This window comes from Megascapheus bottae, chromosome X (assembly GCF_031878675.1).
Source record: "Megascapheus bottae isolate mThoBot1 chromosome X, mThoBot2.hap1, whole genome shotgun sequence".
Taxonomy (NCBI): domain Eukaryota; kingdom Metazoa; phylum Chordata; class Mammalia; order Rodentia; family Geomyidae; genus Megascapheus; species Megascapheus bottae.
The window spans coordinates 105,693,624-105,712,615 of NC_143547.1; the positions used below are offsets into that span (position 1 = coordinate 105,693,624).

Below are 18,992 nucleotides of genomic sequence, written 5' to 3' on the forward strand. Positions count from 1 at the left end.
GTCACCATGGGCTCAGTCTTCAATTTTCCACTAAAATTGATCTGTTGAGCTCATTTTCTGTTCTTTCTTTATTGCAATACCCCTATGACTCAGTTTTCTAACAGTCATGTTAGTGGATCTGAACAATATTTCCTCCCATATGTATAGTGAGTCCCATCCCCACACCTCCTTTAAGTAGTGGCCCACATCTTGCCTTCTTAGAGAGGTTTAAGACAGACCATCACCTTTATATGCTGGAGTGTACTGGCAGTGTAGTTAGATAACACCTAGAGCTTCATTTTTCTTCACAGCACTTAAAAATAATGCACATTATTTTTGTGTGATTATTAAGTGATGCCTTTTAAGATTGGTTATGTATGGCTCTCATGTAGAATGTATCTCCTTGTGTCACTTGTAACCATGTGCTTATGTGGGAGGCTTTGTCAGGTGAATGGTTATTATAGGTGTGAAGTGTTTTGCCAAGGGTCTCAGAGTGTAGGATGTAAGTAGAAGAGAATGGTTGAAAGTTTTAGGGAATGACTGATGAGACGTGCTGTCTGGTAGGCACCCAGATACCTGGGTGCAAAAATGATAGCTGATGGTTTTTATGTGGGAGAATTGGTTGGAAGTGTTCTGTGTTGATTTTAGGGATAATGGATCTGAAGTACAGAGATACTAGTAGAGTTGCTTGTGGGCGCATGGCTTTCAAGCATCCTGGCACATATATAATTAGGCGGCAGAAGGCATCTGCTAACCCGTGTAGCATATGCAGACATCTTAGAAATGGTTAAGATACCGTTCCTGCCATCTGGGAGTCGCTGTTGAAAGGGGAAGTCAGAAAGGTGGAGTTACAATGGAGGGTGACGGAGACATTCTGGGCCTGCAGTTTATAGAGATTGAATCTGCAGAGCACTTCTGTATGTAGCACAGGTGCAAATAAAGTCATTGGCACAGAGATGTGAATTGGTTTGCCTGAATCCTCACCTATCTGAGGTGAAAGTTCAAGGTTTTAGGCATTAGGAACACAGAGCACGACGGTTAGAAAGCGGAGTAGGAGTACGGTGAAGACATTGTTATTGAGACTGCGTGTCCTTCCCATGTTTTCCTCCATTCAGCCAGTGTTGGAGATGTTCCTCTTCACAGCAGGACCGCGAGCCTGGCGTTCGAGGCGGCATTCTTAAGGGGAAGGCAGGCCGCAGCCCGTTTGTAGGGCGGGGCCACGTCGACTGTGATAGTGGCCGCCGGCTTTGTGACGCAGCTGCTTTGGACAGGAAGTAGCCCGGCCTGAGTCTCCGCCTTCCTCTGCCGCCGTGGGAAAGGAAACATCTGTCTCACGTGCCGGAAGCCACCTGACCACCTTCACCACGGCGCGCTACTCGGCCTCCTACCGCGCAGAGCCTCTGCGCGCGTCCTCGCGAGACGAACTCGCCGAAATGGCGGCGTCTAGTCAAGGTAAGGCTGGCGGCTTGCGCGAAACGTTTCCTGGGGAGGCGCCTTTCCGAGATCCGGGAAGGCGGGGTCCCGACCTTGTGGGTCTCCACTAACTTCCCCCCCTCCAGACCGACTGGCGCCCCAGTGCTCGTCCCTGACCTTCCACTCGGGCTTCTGCCAAGGTCACGCGCCGGGTGGAGCGGGGCTGCCTCAGCCTGTTGACTCCCGCCTGGAGACACGCCGTCCCTGTTCCCGGAACCCTTCCGGCTCCTGAGACAAGCTTGTTTGTCCCTTTGGAAGTTCATCTCAGACGCCTTGGCAGGCCGGAAGACTCATTGGCATTGACGAATTTTAAAACATTACCACAAATCGTAGGACACTTTGAAATAGCCCGTTTTCTGTTTTGTCGGCTTCCCCCAAACAGTATTACAGCTAATTCCACCAGGGGCCACTTTTTTCATGCTTTCTTTACTTGTTTTGTACCTGCCCTGAGACTTGAATTCACGGCCCGAGTAATGTCCCTTAGCTTGTATGCTCACAGCCCTGCAAAAATGCCCACGTGTCTAAGCATCCCTAACGTGCAGGTGCTTTCGCTTTTATTTTTGTGCATCGTGGGACCTGAACTCTGGGTCTGGGCTCTACCACTTAGAGCCACAGCACTACTTCTGCTTTTCTGTTGGTTAACTGGACAGAACAGTCTCACTGACTTTCCTGCCATGGCCGCTTTTAAACTGCAAGCCGCAGATCTAAACCTTCTGAGTAGCTAGAATTATAGACTCGAGACGTTGGCACCCGATTTTTTCTATGCTTCTACCCTACTTAGCTATATTTTATTCACTAGTAGCCACAGAATTCACATACTAAACAGAGCCATCATCAAAAATTCATTTATAGCCAGGGCTGGTTGCACACAGCTGTGATCCTAGCTACTTGAGAGGCAGACACCTGAGAATGGCAATTTGAAGCTAGCCTATGCAGGAATGTTCATATCAGTCTTACCTCCAATTAAAAAGCCAAAACTGGACCTGGAGCTGTGACTGAAAAATGACGCTAACCTTGAGCACAAAAGTTCAAAAATAGCACATAGGCCCTGAATTCAACACCACGACCAAACAAAAACAAAATTTAACAATTATATACACTTGATATTAACCAAACTGTGTTAGAACAAAAGCAGTAAAACAAACAAACAAAAAAACCACTCAAAACTCACCACTTCCAACTCTTTTAAGATTATTGACTCCTGTTCTGTGTATGGAAGAAATACCATGTCTGTGCATTTCTTCTCATGTCTGGTTTCAGGTGATGTCACAATTCACCAATGTAACATTCAGCTTCCATGATTGCACTGAAAATTGGCATATACTTCATCCAAACTACTTGACATGCCTCTTAAGGATATGAATTTTTAATGTAATCACTGCTTGTTTGTAGAGCATACTACTCTCATTCACTTAAGATACATAACTTGGTCACATAACTGTACCAGGGGGTTCTGACATTTTTTTGAGGCGGCCAGGAATTTCAATCCTTCTAACTAATCATTTATTTGTTTGGATGTACTTATTGACTAGTAACTTACTTTACTTGACTTATTTGGTTCTTTTGTGGGGCTTCACTCCAATGTCTACTGCTTTCTCTTCTGGCACTGGCAAATTTACCACTTGAGCCACGCTCAGCCTTGCTTTTTGCTACTCATTTTGGAGAGGAAATCTCATGGGCATATCTGTCTTCATTGACCTTGAACCATAATCTTACAGATTTCAACCTCCCAAGTAACTAGGAGTAGAAGTGTGAGCCTGGCCAAACGTTCTTCATAGTTTTTAGACATGTTCCAGAAATGACTGAATGAAATTGGGTAGGTGAACCCTAATGGCTCTCTGATTTAACACTCCCTCCCTCTCCTATTTTAATTCAGTGACACTGTGTAGTTTTACATTCAACTTTAATTCTCTTACCCCGACTCCCAAGTTCTGAGATTATAGGTACATGCCATTACACTCAGCTTAAGTAAGCTCCCTTTTGACTGGATCCACTTACTAAGAAATGGACTTCAAAAAAATTGCCACTTCTGGCCTTTTCTGTGTATGTAGTACTGAGGAATCGAACCATGTCTTCGTGAATGCTAGGCAAGCATTCTACCACTACGCCAAACTCCCAGCCCCTTCCTTTCCTTTTTTGTTCAAAGCTAACACTGTACCACTAGAGCTACAGCGCCACATTCAAGTTTTGGTAGTTAATTGGAGATGAGTCTTACAGACTGGCCTAGAACAATCTTCATATCTCAGATTCCAGAGAAGCTATGAACACAGGTGCAAGCCACCAGCATCCAGCTCCTGAGTAAATTTGAGAGAGTGCACTAGAGGACTAATTCTAGAGTTTGGAGAATTTGAAAATGTTTCTAATACAGACATGATTGTGTTTTAGTTTAATTTTCTGAAATTTCACATCATATTTCAGTTAATTTACTATTTAAAAATAGAATGATATTTGAATATTCTCTATTATAAATTCCTTTTCAAAATTCCCAAACTTGAGCTCAATGCCAGTGGTTCGTAACTATACTCCTAGCTACTCAAGAGGCTGAGATATGAGGACTGGGGTTTGAAGCCAGATTGGGCAGGAAAGTCCACGAGACTCTGATCTCCAGTTAACCACCAAGAAGTGGAGCTGTTGCTCAAGTGGTAGAGGGCTAGCCTTCAGCAAAAATACTCAGGACAGGAGCTGGGACTTTGGCCTAGTGGTAGAGTGCTTTCCTACCATGTACTCTTAAGACCTGGGTTCAATCCCTGGGTACCACATACATTAAAAAAAAAGCCAGAAATGATGCTGTGGCTCAAGTGGTAGAGTTCTATCCTTGAGAAAGCCCAAGGACAGTGCTCAGGCCCTGACATCAAGCCCCAGGACTGGCAAAAAGAAAAAAAATACTTAGGACATCACCCGAGCTCTGAGTTCAAGCCACAGGACCAGCACACGTGGACACCAAAACCTTCGATCTAGACAAGGTAATGACTTGTTATTATAAAAGTAGATATTTTCTTATTTAGTATCTTAATTCTGTTAGGAAACTTTGAGGGAAAATTTGAATCCTTGGACCTTGCAGAATTCGCCAGAAAGCAACCCTGGTGGCGCAAGCTGTTTGGACAGGATTCGGGACCATCAGTTGAAAAGTATAGCGTGGCAACTCAGCTGTTAATTGGTGGTGTGACTGGATGGTAAGTGATGTGAATGATGCCCAGTGGATTTTTTTGCATGACTTAATATTGTGATTATAGGTATTTTCTCTTTAAATTAATGAAAACACATTGTTTTTGGTGAAATCAGTCACTTAATATGTATCATTTATGTAAAAATAAGTTAAAATTACTATTTGATATAATGATATCTCATGGGCTTTACTGCAAATAATATTTACTACATGGTAGACACTATTTTGGGTGGTTATTTGCATATCTCATTTTCTAGTCATAACAAATCTGACACTGGTACTGTTATTATCTGTACTTATTTTATAGAAACTGAGACTCAGAAAGATTATTTGTCCAAGACCACATAGAATAAGAAGAATAATAGAATAAGAAGCTTGCCCTGATTAGCTGTGTCAATTGTTCATATAAGACAGCTTTTTGTTTTAGCTGTGGTAGGTTAAAAATGTGCATTGCAAACTTAGTAAGTGAATATCCAATCCAAGTCAGTAACTCTATGCATGTAAGAAACTTACTGTACAACATAACTCAAATATAGAAAATGGCGAAAACTATGAGGAATAGAGTAAACTAATAATGTAATAGCTATACAAGTTAAAAAATATGCCCTACACTCCAAAACTCTCAAAGTTGTTGTCGTCTTGCTCTTCTTTGTAGTTTCAATCCTAATTATATCACTGAACAATATTCTGTAGTTTACCTAGATTAAACTTTAAAGAAATGTGGTCAATATGCATTCTTTTGATTCTTCCTTTAGGTTTTTGGGGGATTCAAGCTGATCTTTTACATAATTAACTATGTAGTATATAGCTGTAATTTGTTCATTTTCATCTTACTTAGAATTCCATTATATGAAATTTTTTGTCAGTCCTGGGGCCAGTCCTCAAGGCCTGAGCACTGTCCTTGAACTTTCTCAAGGCTAGAGCTCCACCGCTTGAGCCACAGCACCACTCCTGGCTTTTTTCTATGTATGTGGTGCCAAAGAACCTGGGTCTTCATGTATGCTAGGCAAGCACTCTACCACTAGGCCAAACTCCGGCTCCATATGCTATTTGTCTTTATGTGCCTGGCCTACTTCACTTTGCACAGTGCTCTCCAGTTTCATCTATACAGTTGCATATAACAGTATTCCCTTTAAAAAAACAGCTGAGAAGTACTCTAATGTGTGTATCTGTTACATTTTCTCTATTCAACCATAGATAAACATGTAAGGAATTTCATACTTTGGCTTGTAAATAATTGGAAAAAACATTGAAGGGCAGGTGTCTGTCTCACATACTTATTTCAGTTTCTGTAGGCTATATTAGGACCTAACCAATGGTCTGGATTTGGCTTAGGAAGGCCAACATGTGGTTATTTCTATTTTAGAAAGACTGTCCAGCATGATCTGTTGACATTAGATTCTAGGGAGCAAAGTCAGACATCTGGAGACCAGGTGGGGAGCTATAATAATAATCTATATCAGAGATCTTGGCATAAGCCAGACAGATCATATTTAAAGACACTGAACTGGCCAGGTGCTGGTAGCTCATGCCTGTAATCCTAGCTACTCAGGAGGCTGAGATCTGAGGATCACGGTTCAAAGCCAGCCCAGCATGAAAGTCCATGAGACTCTTCTCTAATTAATCACCAGAAAACCGGAAGTGGTGCTGTGGCTCAAGGGGTAGCCTGGAGCTGAAGAGCTCAGAGACAGCGCCCAGGCCCAGAGTTGAAGCCACACAACCAAAACAAAAAACAAACCAACAAAAAATCCGTGGAACTGTTTGAGAGCACCTAGAAAGTAAGCACACAAGACATTGTCAGTAATCATCTGGGAGATGCAACACAAAACCAGAAAGAATAGCCCATGTCAAAATGACTAACAATAGCAGTTGCTGCCGAGGATGTGGAGAAACAGGCACCTTTTGTGCTGTTGGTTGGCATGGAAACACTATAGCCATTCTGCAAACACTATTGAGGTTCCTTAAACTAAAACTATAACTACCATAATGGCCCAGCAGTCCCACTAGTGGGTGTATAGCCAAAGGAAATGAAGTCAGTATATGAGAGACATCTGCATTCTCTTGTTTATTGATGCATTATTTATAATAACCAAGAAGTGGAAATAATAAGGATCTGTCAACTGATGGATGAAACAAAAAATATGGTCTATATATTCAGTGAAATGCTACTCACCATAAAAAAGAATAAAATCCTATTTTTGGTGATAGCATGGATGTAATTAGAAGTCACTATGTCAAGTAAGCCAGACACCCACACAAAATAGTGCATGATCTCACTGTGAAATCTAAAACCATGTCAAATATATTTAGTGGGAAGAGAGAAGAGATAAAAAAGTGATTACCATGGTTGGTGTACAGAAGAGGAAATACAAGACCAAGAATAGAATAGAATAGAATAGGAAACATATATGATGAACAATTCATGCACTATAATGTCTATAGATAATAAGAAGGTAGTTAGGCCAGGCACAGTGGCTCACACCTGTAATCCTAGCTAGTCAGGAGGCTGAGATCTGAGAATTGCAGATCAAAGCTAGCCCAGGCACAAACGTCTGTGAGACTCTTATCTCCAATTAGCCACCAGAAAACTGGAAGTGGTGCTGTGGCCCAAAGTGGTAGAGTGCTAGCCTTGAGCACAAAAGCTCAAGGACAGTGCTCAGGCCCTAAGTTCAAGCCCAATGACTGAAAAAAAAAGTGTTCAGGATTTGGTTAAGTACATAAATTTTAGCTGTTCTTATAACCAGAACATAATTATGAAATGATGGCTATGCTAATCTGCTTCACTATAGTCAACATTTTACTGTGTGTATGTATCTCATGTATATGCAAATCTAGTTACCTGTTTAAAAGAAAGAATAATAATTGTATCAATAATTACTGATTCAAATGAAATGAAGGCTGAGAAGTTCAAATGGAATGAAGTTCAAATGAAATGAAGACTGAGAAGTTACCACTAATATTTGGCAAAGGTGAACATGAGAAGAAACCTTGGTAAGAACGGTTTCAGCAGGGTGCTAACTACTCAGAAGTCTGAACTCTAAGAATCATGGTTCAGAGTCAGTCTGGGCAGAAAAGTCCATGAGGTTCTTCTATCTCCAGTTAACCCCAAAAATGCTGGAAATGGAGCTGTGGCTCAAGTGGTAGAACACCAGCCTTGAGGGATAAGGCTAAGGGACAACACCCAGGCCCTTAGTTCAAGCCCTATTAAGCCCCTCCCCCTCCAAAAAAGTGGTTGTATTTCACATGGTAGTAGAAAAGCCTGCCGGACTGAGTTTGAGAGAATTGACAGAGAAAACAGCAGAAGCAGAAGGTATAGGCAGTCCAGTAAAGAGAGACTGAGTAAAGGGAAGGTGTCTGGAAAAGTAAGGTGTAGAGAAGTTTTCTTATCAGTGGTTAAAAAGTACAGCATACTCATGTACAACAATGAATAAAATTTTGCTGGACACCAGAGTCTCACGCCTGTAATCCTAGCTACTCAGGAGGCTGAGATCTGAGCATCGAGGTTCAAAGCCAGCCCAGGCACTAAAGTTCATGGTGGTTCCAGTTAACCACCAGAAAACCAGAAGTGATGCTGTAGCTCAGTGGTAGAGTGCTAGCCTTGAGCTGAAGAGTTTAGGGACAGAGCTCAGGCACAGAGTTTAAGTACCATAACTGACCAAAACAAACAAAAAAAATTTGGCCGCCATGGAGATTACATTTTAGTATAAAATATTGGGAAGATAGATAAAAAGAAACAAACCAATCCAGGTGCCAGTAGCTTTTACCTGTAATACTTGCTACTCAGGAGGCTGAGATCTCAGAATCGTGGTTCACAGTCAGCCAGGGCAAGAAAGGCTCTGAGACTCTAATCTCCAATAAACTACTAAAAAAACTCAGAAGCGGGACTGGGAGTTTGGCCTAGTGGTAGAGTGCTTGCCTAGCATGCACTAAGACCTGGATTCGATTCCTCAGTACCACATACATAAAAAAAGAAGCCAGAAGTGGTGCTGAGACTCAAGTGGTAGAGCTCTAGCCTTGAGAAAGTCCAAAGACAGTGCCCAGGCCCTGGCTCAAGCCCAGGACTGGGAAAACAAACAAACAAAAACCTAGAAGTGGTTCTATGGCTCAGATGGTAGAGTGCTAGCTTTGATCACAGAGAGGCTCAAGACAGTGCCCAGACCCTGAGTTCAAGCCCCAAGAATGGCAAGGGGAAAAAAAAGAAAAAAAATCAAATAATCACGTTTTAGCCTCCTCACTAGAGTCTACTTTCATCCTTCACTCAGTCTTTTTTTTTTTACCAGTGCTTAAACTCATTCCAACATTTTTACTTATGCCTAGAGATAAGTACCTTCTGGGCTGGGTCCACACTGAGATCTTTGGTTTCCTGAATAACGAGGATTGCAGGCATGAACCATTGGTACCTGGCAACTGGCCATTCAGTCATCTCTTAAAAATATAATCTGAGAATTTTAAAGTACTTGCCCTAGACCAAAAAAAATGCTAAATGGTAGAGCTAAGATTTGGTATTTTTATGTTTGTGCAGAGGATGAGGAGGGGTTAGATCCCCCATGTAGTGGGGCATGACCATTGTCACAAATGCATGTTGGTGGTGCGCATCTTATCTGATGTTGATTTTGGTTTTGTAGGTGTACTGGCTTCATATTCCAGAAGGTTGGGAAATTGGCTGCCACAGCTGTGGGTGGAGGATTTTTTCTCCTTCAGGTCTGTATATGAAGTATTCCTAGATATTTAGGAATTGTACTTGCTCATTAGCATTTTATAATAAGGAATTGTCACCCTGGCTATATTGTACTAGAATAGCTTTTCCACTGTTTTTTTCTTTTCATTTTGCTACTCCTTGGGCTTGAACTCTGGGCTTGTGCATTGACTCTGCGCTCTTTTTTTTTTTCATTTTTTTTTGTTTATCGTGGGACTTGAACTCTGGGCCTGGGCACTGTCCCTAAGCTTTTTGGCTGAAGGTTACCACCTTACCCCTTGAGCCACAGCACCACTTCTGGTTTTCTGGTGGTAAATTGGAGATAAGTGTCTCATGGACTTTAGTGCCCAGGTTGGCTTTGAACCTCGATGCTCAGATCGTAGCCTCCTGAGTAGCTAGGATTACAGGTGTGAGCCATTGTGCCTGGCTATTTTTTTTCTCCCAAGGCTAGCACCCTACAACATGAGCCACAGCTCTACTTCCAACTTTTTCTGTAATTAACTGCCCTGGTTGACTTGGAACTCTAATCTTCAGATCTCAGCCTCCTGAGTACCTAGACCTGACTCCATTGTTTTGATGTAGTATTTTAGGTGTTAGTAACCATTTGAATGATATTTTATCAATTATTAGTCACATTCTATTTCCTCATTTACATGAAAAGTACCACATTCCTTCTCAGATCTCCCTTAATAACAGCTGAAATGTTAAGCAATAAAATAAAAAATATTACACATCATCTCAAGTGTCCTGTGATACAGTTTTTTCTAAGTGTTAATGTATTCAGCTTTTACATTGAAGAAATTGGTCTGTTCTGTAGATTTGGTTTTTGTTTTTGTTTTTTTGGTCGGATGTGGGGCTTGAACTTAGGCCCTGGGCACTGTCCTTGAGCTTCTTTTGCCCAAGACTAGCACTCTACCACTTGAGCCACAGTGCCACTCCTGGCATTTTCTGTGTATGCAGTACTGAGGAGTGGAATCCAGGGCTTCATTGATGCTAAGCAAGCATTCTACTACTAAGCTACATTCCCAACCCTCTTTTTTGTTGTTCTTTTTGCTCATCCTAGAGCTTGAAATCTGGGCCTGGGTGCTGTTCCTGAGGTCTTCAGCTCAAGGTTAGCACTCTACCATTTGAGCCAAGGTGCCCCTTCCGGTTTTCTGGTGGTTAATTGGAGATAAGAGTCTCTTGGTCTTTTGTGCCCAGGCTGGCTCTGAACCTTGATCCTCAGATCTCAGCCTCCTGAGTAGCTAGGATGACAGGCAGGAGCCACCAGCACCCAGGTCTTTTGAATTTTTTATTTTTTTGCCAGTCTTGGAGCTTGAACTTATGGCCTGGGCTCTGTCCCTGAGCCTCTCTGTGCTCAAGGCTAACACTGAGCCACTTGAGCCACAATACCACTTCCTCCTTTGATTTTTTTATATAAATGCTGTAACCATTTGTTTATCTACTAAAATTTTGGTGACATTATGTTCATCATGCCATTTCTATGTTGTGCCCTTCATTCCATAGGCCCAGTCAACCTCTCCACATATTTAGGTTGTCTTTGATATTTTTCTTTGACATTTTGTACTTATCAGCATACAGATTCTGTATTTTATATTTGCAATTAGTATTTAATTTTATAGCAAATGAACTTTTTGTGACTTAATTTTTATTTATTATTAAAACATTTATTAACATTGATTTTTACATCACATTTCAAATGTCATGTTTAACAAACAAATATTGAAGAAGAGAATCTCTGTACAATCACTAGAACTTAGGTTTTAGAACATAATTAAAATTAAGCATTAATCTATGTAATAAAACATTATGTCTATAGAGTATATAGCCCATCATAGATTTTTATGTCTATATAGTTATGTTTATATCTCCAAGATCATGTCCATAACATTGGGCACCTAAATATTGAGTCATCGCTCTTGTACTGTTTGGATCTAATATCCACATATTAAGGATACCATGTGCCTTTTGTTCCTTTGGTCTTGACTTGTCTCACTCAACGTGATTTGCTCTAGCTTCATCTACTTCCCAGTGAATGCCATTATTTTATATTGTCTGTTGGCTACGTAGAATTCTATTGAATATATATACCACATTTTCTGTATCCATTCATCTGCAGTAGGGCATCTGGATTGTTTCCATCACTTGGCTATTGTGAATAGTGCAAAGATGAACATAGCTGAGCAGGTGTCCTTATCATATCCTGGATTATGATGTTTAGGGTAGATGCCCAGGAGTGGTATAACGGGATCGTAGGGAAGGTCTATTTTCAGTTCTTTAAGAAACCTCCAAACTGCCTTCCAGAGTGGCTGAACTAGTTTACAATCCCACCAGCAGTGCAGTAGGGTTCCTTTTTCTCCACATCCCCACCAGCATTTGTTGCTGTCTGAATTCAGAATATTGGTCATTCTGATTGGGGTAATTTGGTATCTCAGGGTTGTTTTTATTTGCATTTCATTTATGACTATGGATGATGGGGAAATGACCATTTTTAAATGTGAATTTCTAGTTGTTCATATTACTAGCATATGGAAATTCAGTTGGTTTTATTTGTTGATCTTGTATCCTGTGACCTTGCTAAATTCACTTTTTTTTGCCAGTCCTGGGGCTTGAACTCAGGGCCTGAGCACTGTCCTTGGGCTTTTTCATCAAGGCTAGCATTCTGTCACTTGAGCCACAGCACCACTTCTGGCTTTTTCTATGTATGTGGTACCAAGGAATCGAACCTGGGTCTTCGTGCATACTAGGCAAGCACCTTACCACTAGGGCAAGCTCCCAGCCCCACTAAATTCACTTTTTAAGTCTAGGTGTTATTTGTTTTCGTTACATTCTTTAAGATTCTCTATGTAAACTACAGCTTGAGTTCTTTTCCAATCTGGATGCTTGCCTACTTCTTTTTCATGCAGTGAATACAACTTCTCTTCTAGCACATTGTTGAATAGGCATTGAGAAGTATAGACATCTTTCCCTTATTCTCAGAAATTATTCTTTCATCATTGTGTAGTGGTAGTTGTTGGGTTGTTTTCAGTAGATAATGTCAAATTGTTCCCTTAACAGACTCCAATTAACATGCAGTAGAAGTGTATAGTGTCTTTTTCCTCACCTCCACAATACTTTTTCTTGTTTTTTTTTGGGGGGGGTCAGTCGTGGGATTTGAACTCTGGGCCTGGGCATTGTCCCTGAGTTCTTCAGCTCAAGGCTACCACCCTACCCCTGGAGCCACAGTGCCACTTCTGGTTTTCTGTTGGTTAATTGGAGATAAGAGTCTCACTGACTTTAGTGCCCAGGTTTGGCTTTTAACCTCAATGCTCAAATCTCAGCCTCCTGAGTAGCTAGGATTGTAGGTGTGAGCCACTGCGCCTGGCTATTTTGTCTTTTAATTTTCTTAAATCTATAAAAACATTGTGACACATTGTTCTAATATACATTTCCCTGTTACTTGTAAATTTATACTTTCTCCTGTTTTGGCAAGTTTATTCTGTGAATTGCCTTTGTCCAGTTTTCAGAGGTTTTTTTTCTCCCTTATTGCTCTAAGAAGTTCACTTTTGGGGCAGGGGAGGGGAGTCAGTTCTGGGCTCGAACTCTGGTCCTTGGTGCTACTGTCCCTTAGCCTCTTTTGCTCAAGGCTAGTGCCCTACCACTTGAGCCACAGTGCCACTTGCAGCTTTTTCTGAGTATTTTATTGGAGATAAAGTGTCATCGAGCTCATCGCCAGTGGCTCACACCTGCAATGCTAGCTCCGCAGGGGCTGAGATCTGAGGATTGTGGTTCCAAGCCAGCCCAGGCAGGAAAGTCCATGAGATTCTTTTACCTCCAATTAACCACCAGAAAACCGGAATTCAAGCCCCATGGTTACTCCTCCTCCCCAAAATAGTCTCATCAGTTTTTCTGCACAGACTAGCTTCAAGCCACTAGCACTAGGCTAGGAAGTTCATTTTTTAAAAAATGAATATTACTGTTCAGTACATATACATTCTTCAGGCTTTTAGGATAACTAATTGGTGGTGGTATCATAAGACCTTGCATTTAGGCTGTGTGTCAAGCAGATGTTGAATGTCATAAGCATACACAGAACCACAGAATAGATAATAAATAAAATAGTAAATTTGTTACTAGATATAGTCACTGAAGTATAATATGGACAATTCAGAAAGCATTTTCAAAATATCATTTTTCTTTTTACTACATTCCTCATCTTTTTCTGTTTCTTATTTTTATGTTGTAAAAAATGGTGCTTGGCTGGGAATGTGGCTTAGTGGTAGAGTGCTTGCCTAGCATGCATGAAGCCCTAGGTTCTATTCCACAACACCAAATAAACAGAAAAAAACCAGAAGTGGTGCTGTAGCTCAAGTGGTAGAGTGCTAGTCTTGAACAAAAGAAGCTCAGGGGCAGGCCTTGAGTTCAAGCCCCTGGCCCGGCCAAAAAAAAAAAATGCTACTCACTGTCATTTAGGACAGAATCTTGTCTTATTCTGTGTAGCCACTCTATCTTTAAAGTAAATCTACCACCATTTCTCTTCTGGGTTTCTGCTTTAGCTTCTTTTTTTTTTGCCAGTCCTGGGCTTGAGCTCAGGGCCTGAGCACTGTCCTTGGACTTTCTCAAGGCTAGAGCTCTACCACTTGAGCCTCAGCACCACTTCCGGCTTTTTTCTATATGTAGTACCGAGGAATCGAACCCAGGTCTTCATGCATGCTAGGCAAGCACTTTAACCAATGCATGCTAGGCAAGCACTTTAACCACTAGGCCAAACTCCCGGCCCTACTTTGGCTTCTTAACTGATGTTTCTGAAGAGGTCTTCGATTCACAACTTTGTAATTTATCCTGATACAAAAATAACAAGCTTACTTTCTCATTTCTCTCATTGTTATTATAAATGTAGATTGCAAATCATACTGGATACATTAAAGTTGACTGGCAGCGTGTAGAGAAGGACATGAAAAAAGCCAAAGAACAGTTGAAGATTCGTAAGAGCAACCAAATTCCAACAGAAGTGAAGAGCAAAGCTGAGGAGGTAAGACTTGGTATACTCATATGAAATGTGTAAAGATTAGACAATTTTCTGTGTACAAAATGAAGGTGTGAGATGCACCAATATCTCAGCAATGGAGAAGGTGTAAAGATTATGAAAAAATTTGAGTAATGAGACAAAAACTACTTTCTATAGGCCAGCCTTAGTTGAAATATCATTATTACAGAGGCATTATGTTTTTTTTTCTAGTCCTGGGCCTTGACCTCAAGGCTTGAGCACTGTCCTTGGGCTCTCTCAAAGCTAGAGCTCGACCATCTGAACCACAGTGCCACTTCCGGCTTTTTCTATGTATGTGGTACCAAGGAATTGAACCTGAGTGTGGATGCATGCTAGGCAAGCACTCTACCAATAGGTCACGCTCCCGGCCCTGAGGCATTGTTTTTTTTTAGACAGGGTATTGTTAGATACCCCAGACTGACCTTGATCTCAAGATCTTCCTTGCCTCAGTTCCCTAAATGTTGGGATTACAGATCCATACCACCATGCCCAGCTTATACACACATTTTATTAAAGCCGAGCGATTATTTGATCTTTTTTCAGTAAGAGTAAAGAATGATAGTAATTAACTAGTTCTTGTAGGAACGGGCATCATAGTGCTTATAAAGGATATATTGCCAATGTGATTATTGTGAGCTACGTTTTATTCCCATATCTTCTTTTTTTTTGTCAGTCATGGGACTTGAACTCTGGGCTCTTCAGCTCAAGGCTGCCGCCCTACCCCTTGAGCCACAACCCCACTTCTCCTTTTCTAGTGATTACTTGGAGATAAAAGTCTCACCGTCTCTAGTGCCTGGGCAGGCTTTGAACCTTGATCCTCAGATCTCAGCCTCCTGAGGAGCTAGGATTGCAGGTGTGAGCCACCGCGCCTGGCTCCTGTATGTTCTTGACTTCAAAGATCCATCCCCTGCTTGTCATATACACAGCGGGTAGGAATGTCTAGCTGAGAGGTTGTCAGCCTTTTCTGCAAAGGACTAGATGATAAATATTTTCAGTTTTGTGAGTCATGTAAATTGTTTTGGCCGCAACTGCTAAACTATACCATACTGAGTGAAAATAGCCATTTTATTATATGTAATCAAGTGGATGTGCCTCTGTTGTTTTAAAGCAGGAATCAGAAGCCAGGTGTTGGTAGCTCATGCCTGTAATCCTAGCTATTCAGGAGGCTGAGATGTGGGGATCGTGATTGAAAGCCAGTCTGGGTAGGAAGGTCTATGAAACTCTTGTCTCCAATTAACCACCAAAAAACAGAAGTAGAACTGTGTCTCAAAGTGGTAGAGCACTATCCTTGAGCAGAAAATTTCAAGAATGGAGCCCAAGCCCAGAGGTCAAGTCCCACAACTGACAAATAACAAAACCTTGCATCAGAGCTGGGTGCTGGTGACTCACACCTATAATTGTAGCTGTGAAGAAAGCTGAAATCTGAGGCTCATGGTTTGAAGCCAGTTTGGGCAGAAAAGTCCATGAGACTCTTATCTTCAGTTAACCTGCAAAGAACCAGAATTGGAAATGTGGCTTAAATAGTAAACCAGCCTTGAGAGAAAAAAAGCAAAGAGAATGCAAGTTACTGAGTTCATGTCTCAGTACCAGCACTCAAAACAAACAAATAAGGCACCAGGTTAGAATTGACCTATGAGCTGTAATACAATGGAGTTATAGTGGCTGGAACAGAAGGGAAATATGTCAGAAGTCCCAAAGAAATAAACTCAGTGACCTGGGGAGAAATAAACCAGTGGTGTTAAGATGTTGATTGATACTTTGTGTAACCTGGAGTGAAATTCTACTGTTAGCTGACCTGAGATTCACAATAAAAAGGAAAAATTGAGTGCAGAAGGGAAGGATACCCTGTATCTCTCTCAGGGTTCTCATGTACTGAGTGGTATTTAGTGTGAGTGGAGGCATTCCTTGTCTTGGAGATATTCATACTCACGTAGCAGTAGCAGAGAAAAAGTCTTAAGTAGGATATGAAGTACTTAGGTAACATACATTTTTCTCTACTTCCTTCTGAAATATTTCCTTTTGGGGGGGCTGGTCATGGGGCTTGAACTATGGGCCTGGGCACTGCCCCTGAGCTCTTCAGCCTTCTGAAATATTTCTAAATAATTAACAAAATAAGTAACTTAAGCCTCTAAGGCCCAACAGAACTAGAGAACAGCAGTTGGAAAATTCTGGAAATTGGAAAGGAGATAGTTGAATGGTAAATAACTTAACAGTAGAAAAATATTGAACACAGAACCTTCATTGCCACAATAGTGAACTTACATTGCCAAGTACATAATGGATGACAGACTGTATATAGTGGCTGTCTGCCTAAAGCTGTTTTTTATTGTTGTTGTTGTTATTGTTTTGGTTGGTCATGGGGCTTGAACTCAGGGCCTGGGCCCTCTCTCTTTTGCTTAAGGCGTGCTCTATCACTTGGAGCTACAGCTCCACTTCTAGTTTTGGAGTGGGTAATTGGAGCTAACAGTCTCATGGAAACCTTTCTGTCCGGTCTGGCTTTGAACTGCAATCCTGAAATCTCAGCCTCCTGAGTAGCTGAGATTATAGGCATGAGCCACTGGTGCCTGGCAAATTGATATTTTTACCCAGAATGAGAAGGTGGCAAAGTTGGGTATCTATGGCAGATTATTGAATCATGGTTTGGTTTTTTTTGCCAATCCTGGGCTTGAGCTCATGGTCTGAGCACTGTCCTTGGACTTTCTCAAGGTTAGAGCTCTACCACTTGAGCCTCAGCACCACTTCCGGCTTTTTTCTATGTATGTGGTACCGAGGAATCAAACTCGGGTCTTCAGGCATGCTAGGCAAGCACTCTACCACTAGGCCAAACTCCCGGCCCCACATGTTGTTTTTTTTAATGGGATGAAGATGTTAAGTAGGTTCACTATTTAGCAATGACTTCAGTGAGAAAAGTCTTATTTTAGTGGTATAGTTGATACTATCAAGCTGAAGAACAAGTGGGAAGTATGGAAATAAAAAATGAGTGAATATATTTCAGGAAATTGAATGTCGAGAGTTAGGGGCAAGAACGGAGATGAGGGGCCAGGAGTTTGGCCTAGTGGTAGAGTGCTTGTCTAGCATGCATGAAGACCCGGGTTCGATTCCTCGGGTCTCCTATGCATACATAGAAAAAAGCTGGAAGTGGTGCTGTGGCTCAAGTGGGGGGACACAGGATTTAGAGGCTGCTTATAGCAGGATGGGCTGGCAGAGCGAAGCGGGAATGTCAAGGCAAGAGATAAAAGTTTCATTGAGTTCAGTAAATAATTAGGCCGTAAAGGGTGCTAGAGAGCATGCCCTAAGCCTTACGTGAGTGGAAACTTCTATAGAAGTGAAGGGGAGATGAGAATATGGAGTTTAAGGAAATAAGGACCTCGTCTATTACTTATCAGTAACAATTGGTTCCTGATTTTTAACATTCTTAGCAAGCTTAATGCATTCTGTTAAATCTTCTGTTCTCAGGTTGTGTCATTTGTGAAGAAGAATGTTTTAGTAACTGGAGGATTTTTGGGAGGTTTTCTGCTCGGCATGGCATCCTAAGGAATGCAGCTTCCCGTGTTCCGGTTTTTCCCAGCAGCCTCTACACTCCATCATAGTACATCAAGTCTGTTCTCTTCCTTCTCTTCTTCCGTGCCTTCTTCCCTGCGGTAGCAAATCTATCTGGATGGCTTCTATAGGCAAGCTGTTGGTACAAGTTAATACAACACCTACATGAGCTCGGCGGCAACGGAAGAGACCAGTAGATGTTAGCTTTCCTCCTAGTGTACTCCATACTTGGCCAGTCTATAGACCAACAAGATGGTTCCTTTTTCCTCTATGTAGTATTCATACCAGAGCGTGTTACAAGATGGTTCACTGGAGAACATGACTGAATCCTGAAAGGTTGTTCCAAACTGTGCTTTTGGAAAAGAAGCTCATAGTGAATGTATGTGCTGTGTGCAAAGGAACTGAATACATTGGCCTTTAAGCATAAAAGATTTTGGTATCTTGGTGTGTACTTTCTTATTTTCAGTTTTGACATTACAGGGCTGTTTTTACCTGCTGTAATTATTCACACAAAACTGGCAACCTAAGTACAATCACTGAAGACAAATCTAGGAAATGAACTTGTATTAAAGGTATATGATGTGCTAAAGGTATCTTGCTCAGTAGGGTGGTGATTAGGAAAATGAGCTGCTAGAAGAACCTTGTTGCATTGGCAGGTCAGATGAGGCAAAGCATTAATATCCAAGTTGTTTAGAAGGGAAGAAGCTTTTGGATTTTTATTTCGTAAAAGTATTTTATATTTCAAAGTGTGAAATATGTCTGTCAAAATGCTAAGGTCAGTCCTGTTGCTTTATTCAGTTTGTGTGAAATTCAACATTTGAATGAGAATTTTAATGAGGTAGCATTCTACAAATTCACAGTTGCAAGAGAGAATGATGGCACGTGAAATAATTTCCATAAACAACCCGCTGTGCACACATACACAGAAGCCAACGTGTTTTGTTTAATGGCCTGTTAGCATCTCTGCAACTCCAACTATAATATATGACCTCAGTTGAGGCCAGTACCTACTGAATATGTTAATGATGATTTTACAGGTAATCCAACTTAATTCTTATAGATCATCCCATGTAAAAGATAATGCATTCCTAAGTCATCTAAAATGTTTAACC

General features: G+C 41.4%; 1 protein-coding gene across 2 annotated transcripts; it reads left to right on the forward strand.

Moving 5' to 3' along the window:
- The first annotated feature begins 1,258 nt into the window (after window positions 1–1,258).
- Window positions 1,259–18,309, forward strand: Fundc2 (FUN14 domain containing 2). 2 transcript variants are annotated; one of them, XM_090326821.1, is made up of 5 exons: window positions 1,259–1,431; window positions 4,475–4,625; window positions 9,244–9,319; window positions 14,194–14,325; window positions 17,797–18,309. In XM_090326821.1, exons 1-5 carry the CDS (start codon window positions 1,413–1,415, stop codon window positions 17,872–17,874), a joined length of 456 nt encoding a protein of 151 aa, XP_090182947.1. In that variant the 5' UTR covers window positions 1,259–1,412; the 3' UTR covers window positions 17,875–18,309. The 2 variants fall into 2 exon arrangements, with proteins under 2 accessions (XP_090182947.1, XP_090182946.1); XM_090326820.1 differs by having other exon boundaries at window positions 1,318–1,431; window positions 4,514–4,625.
- Window positions 18,310–18,992: the final 683 nt, after the last annotated feature.

What these genes read in the sequence shown, in the direction of transcription:
- Fundc2 (XM_090326821.1), top strand. An exon ending in ATTGGTGGTGTGACTGGATG is followed by an intron (nt 4,626 to 9,243) that starts GTAAGTGATGTG and finishes TTGGTTTTGTAG; the next exon opens with GTGTACTGGCTTCATATTCC. An exon ending in TGAAGAGCAAAGCTGAGGAG is followed by an intron (nt 14,326 to 17,796) that starts GTAAGACTTGGT and finishes TTCTGTTCTCAG; the next exon opens with GTTGTGTCATTTGTGAAGAA.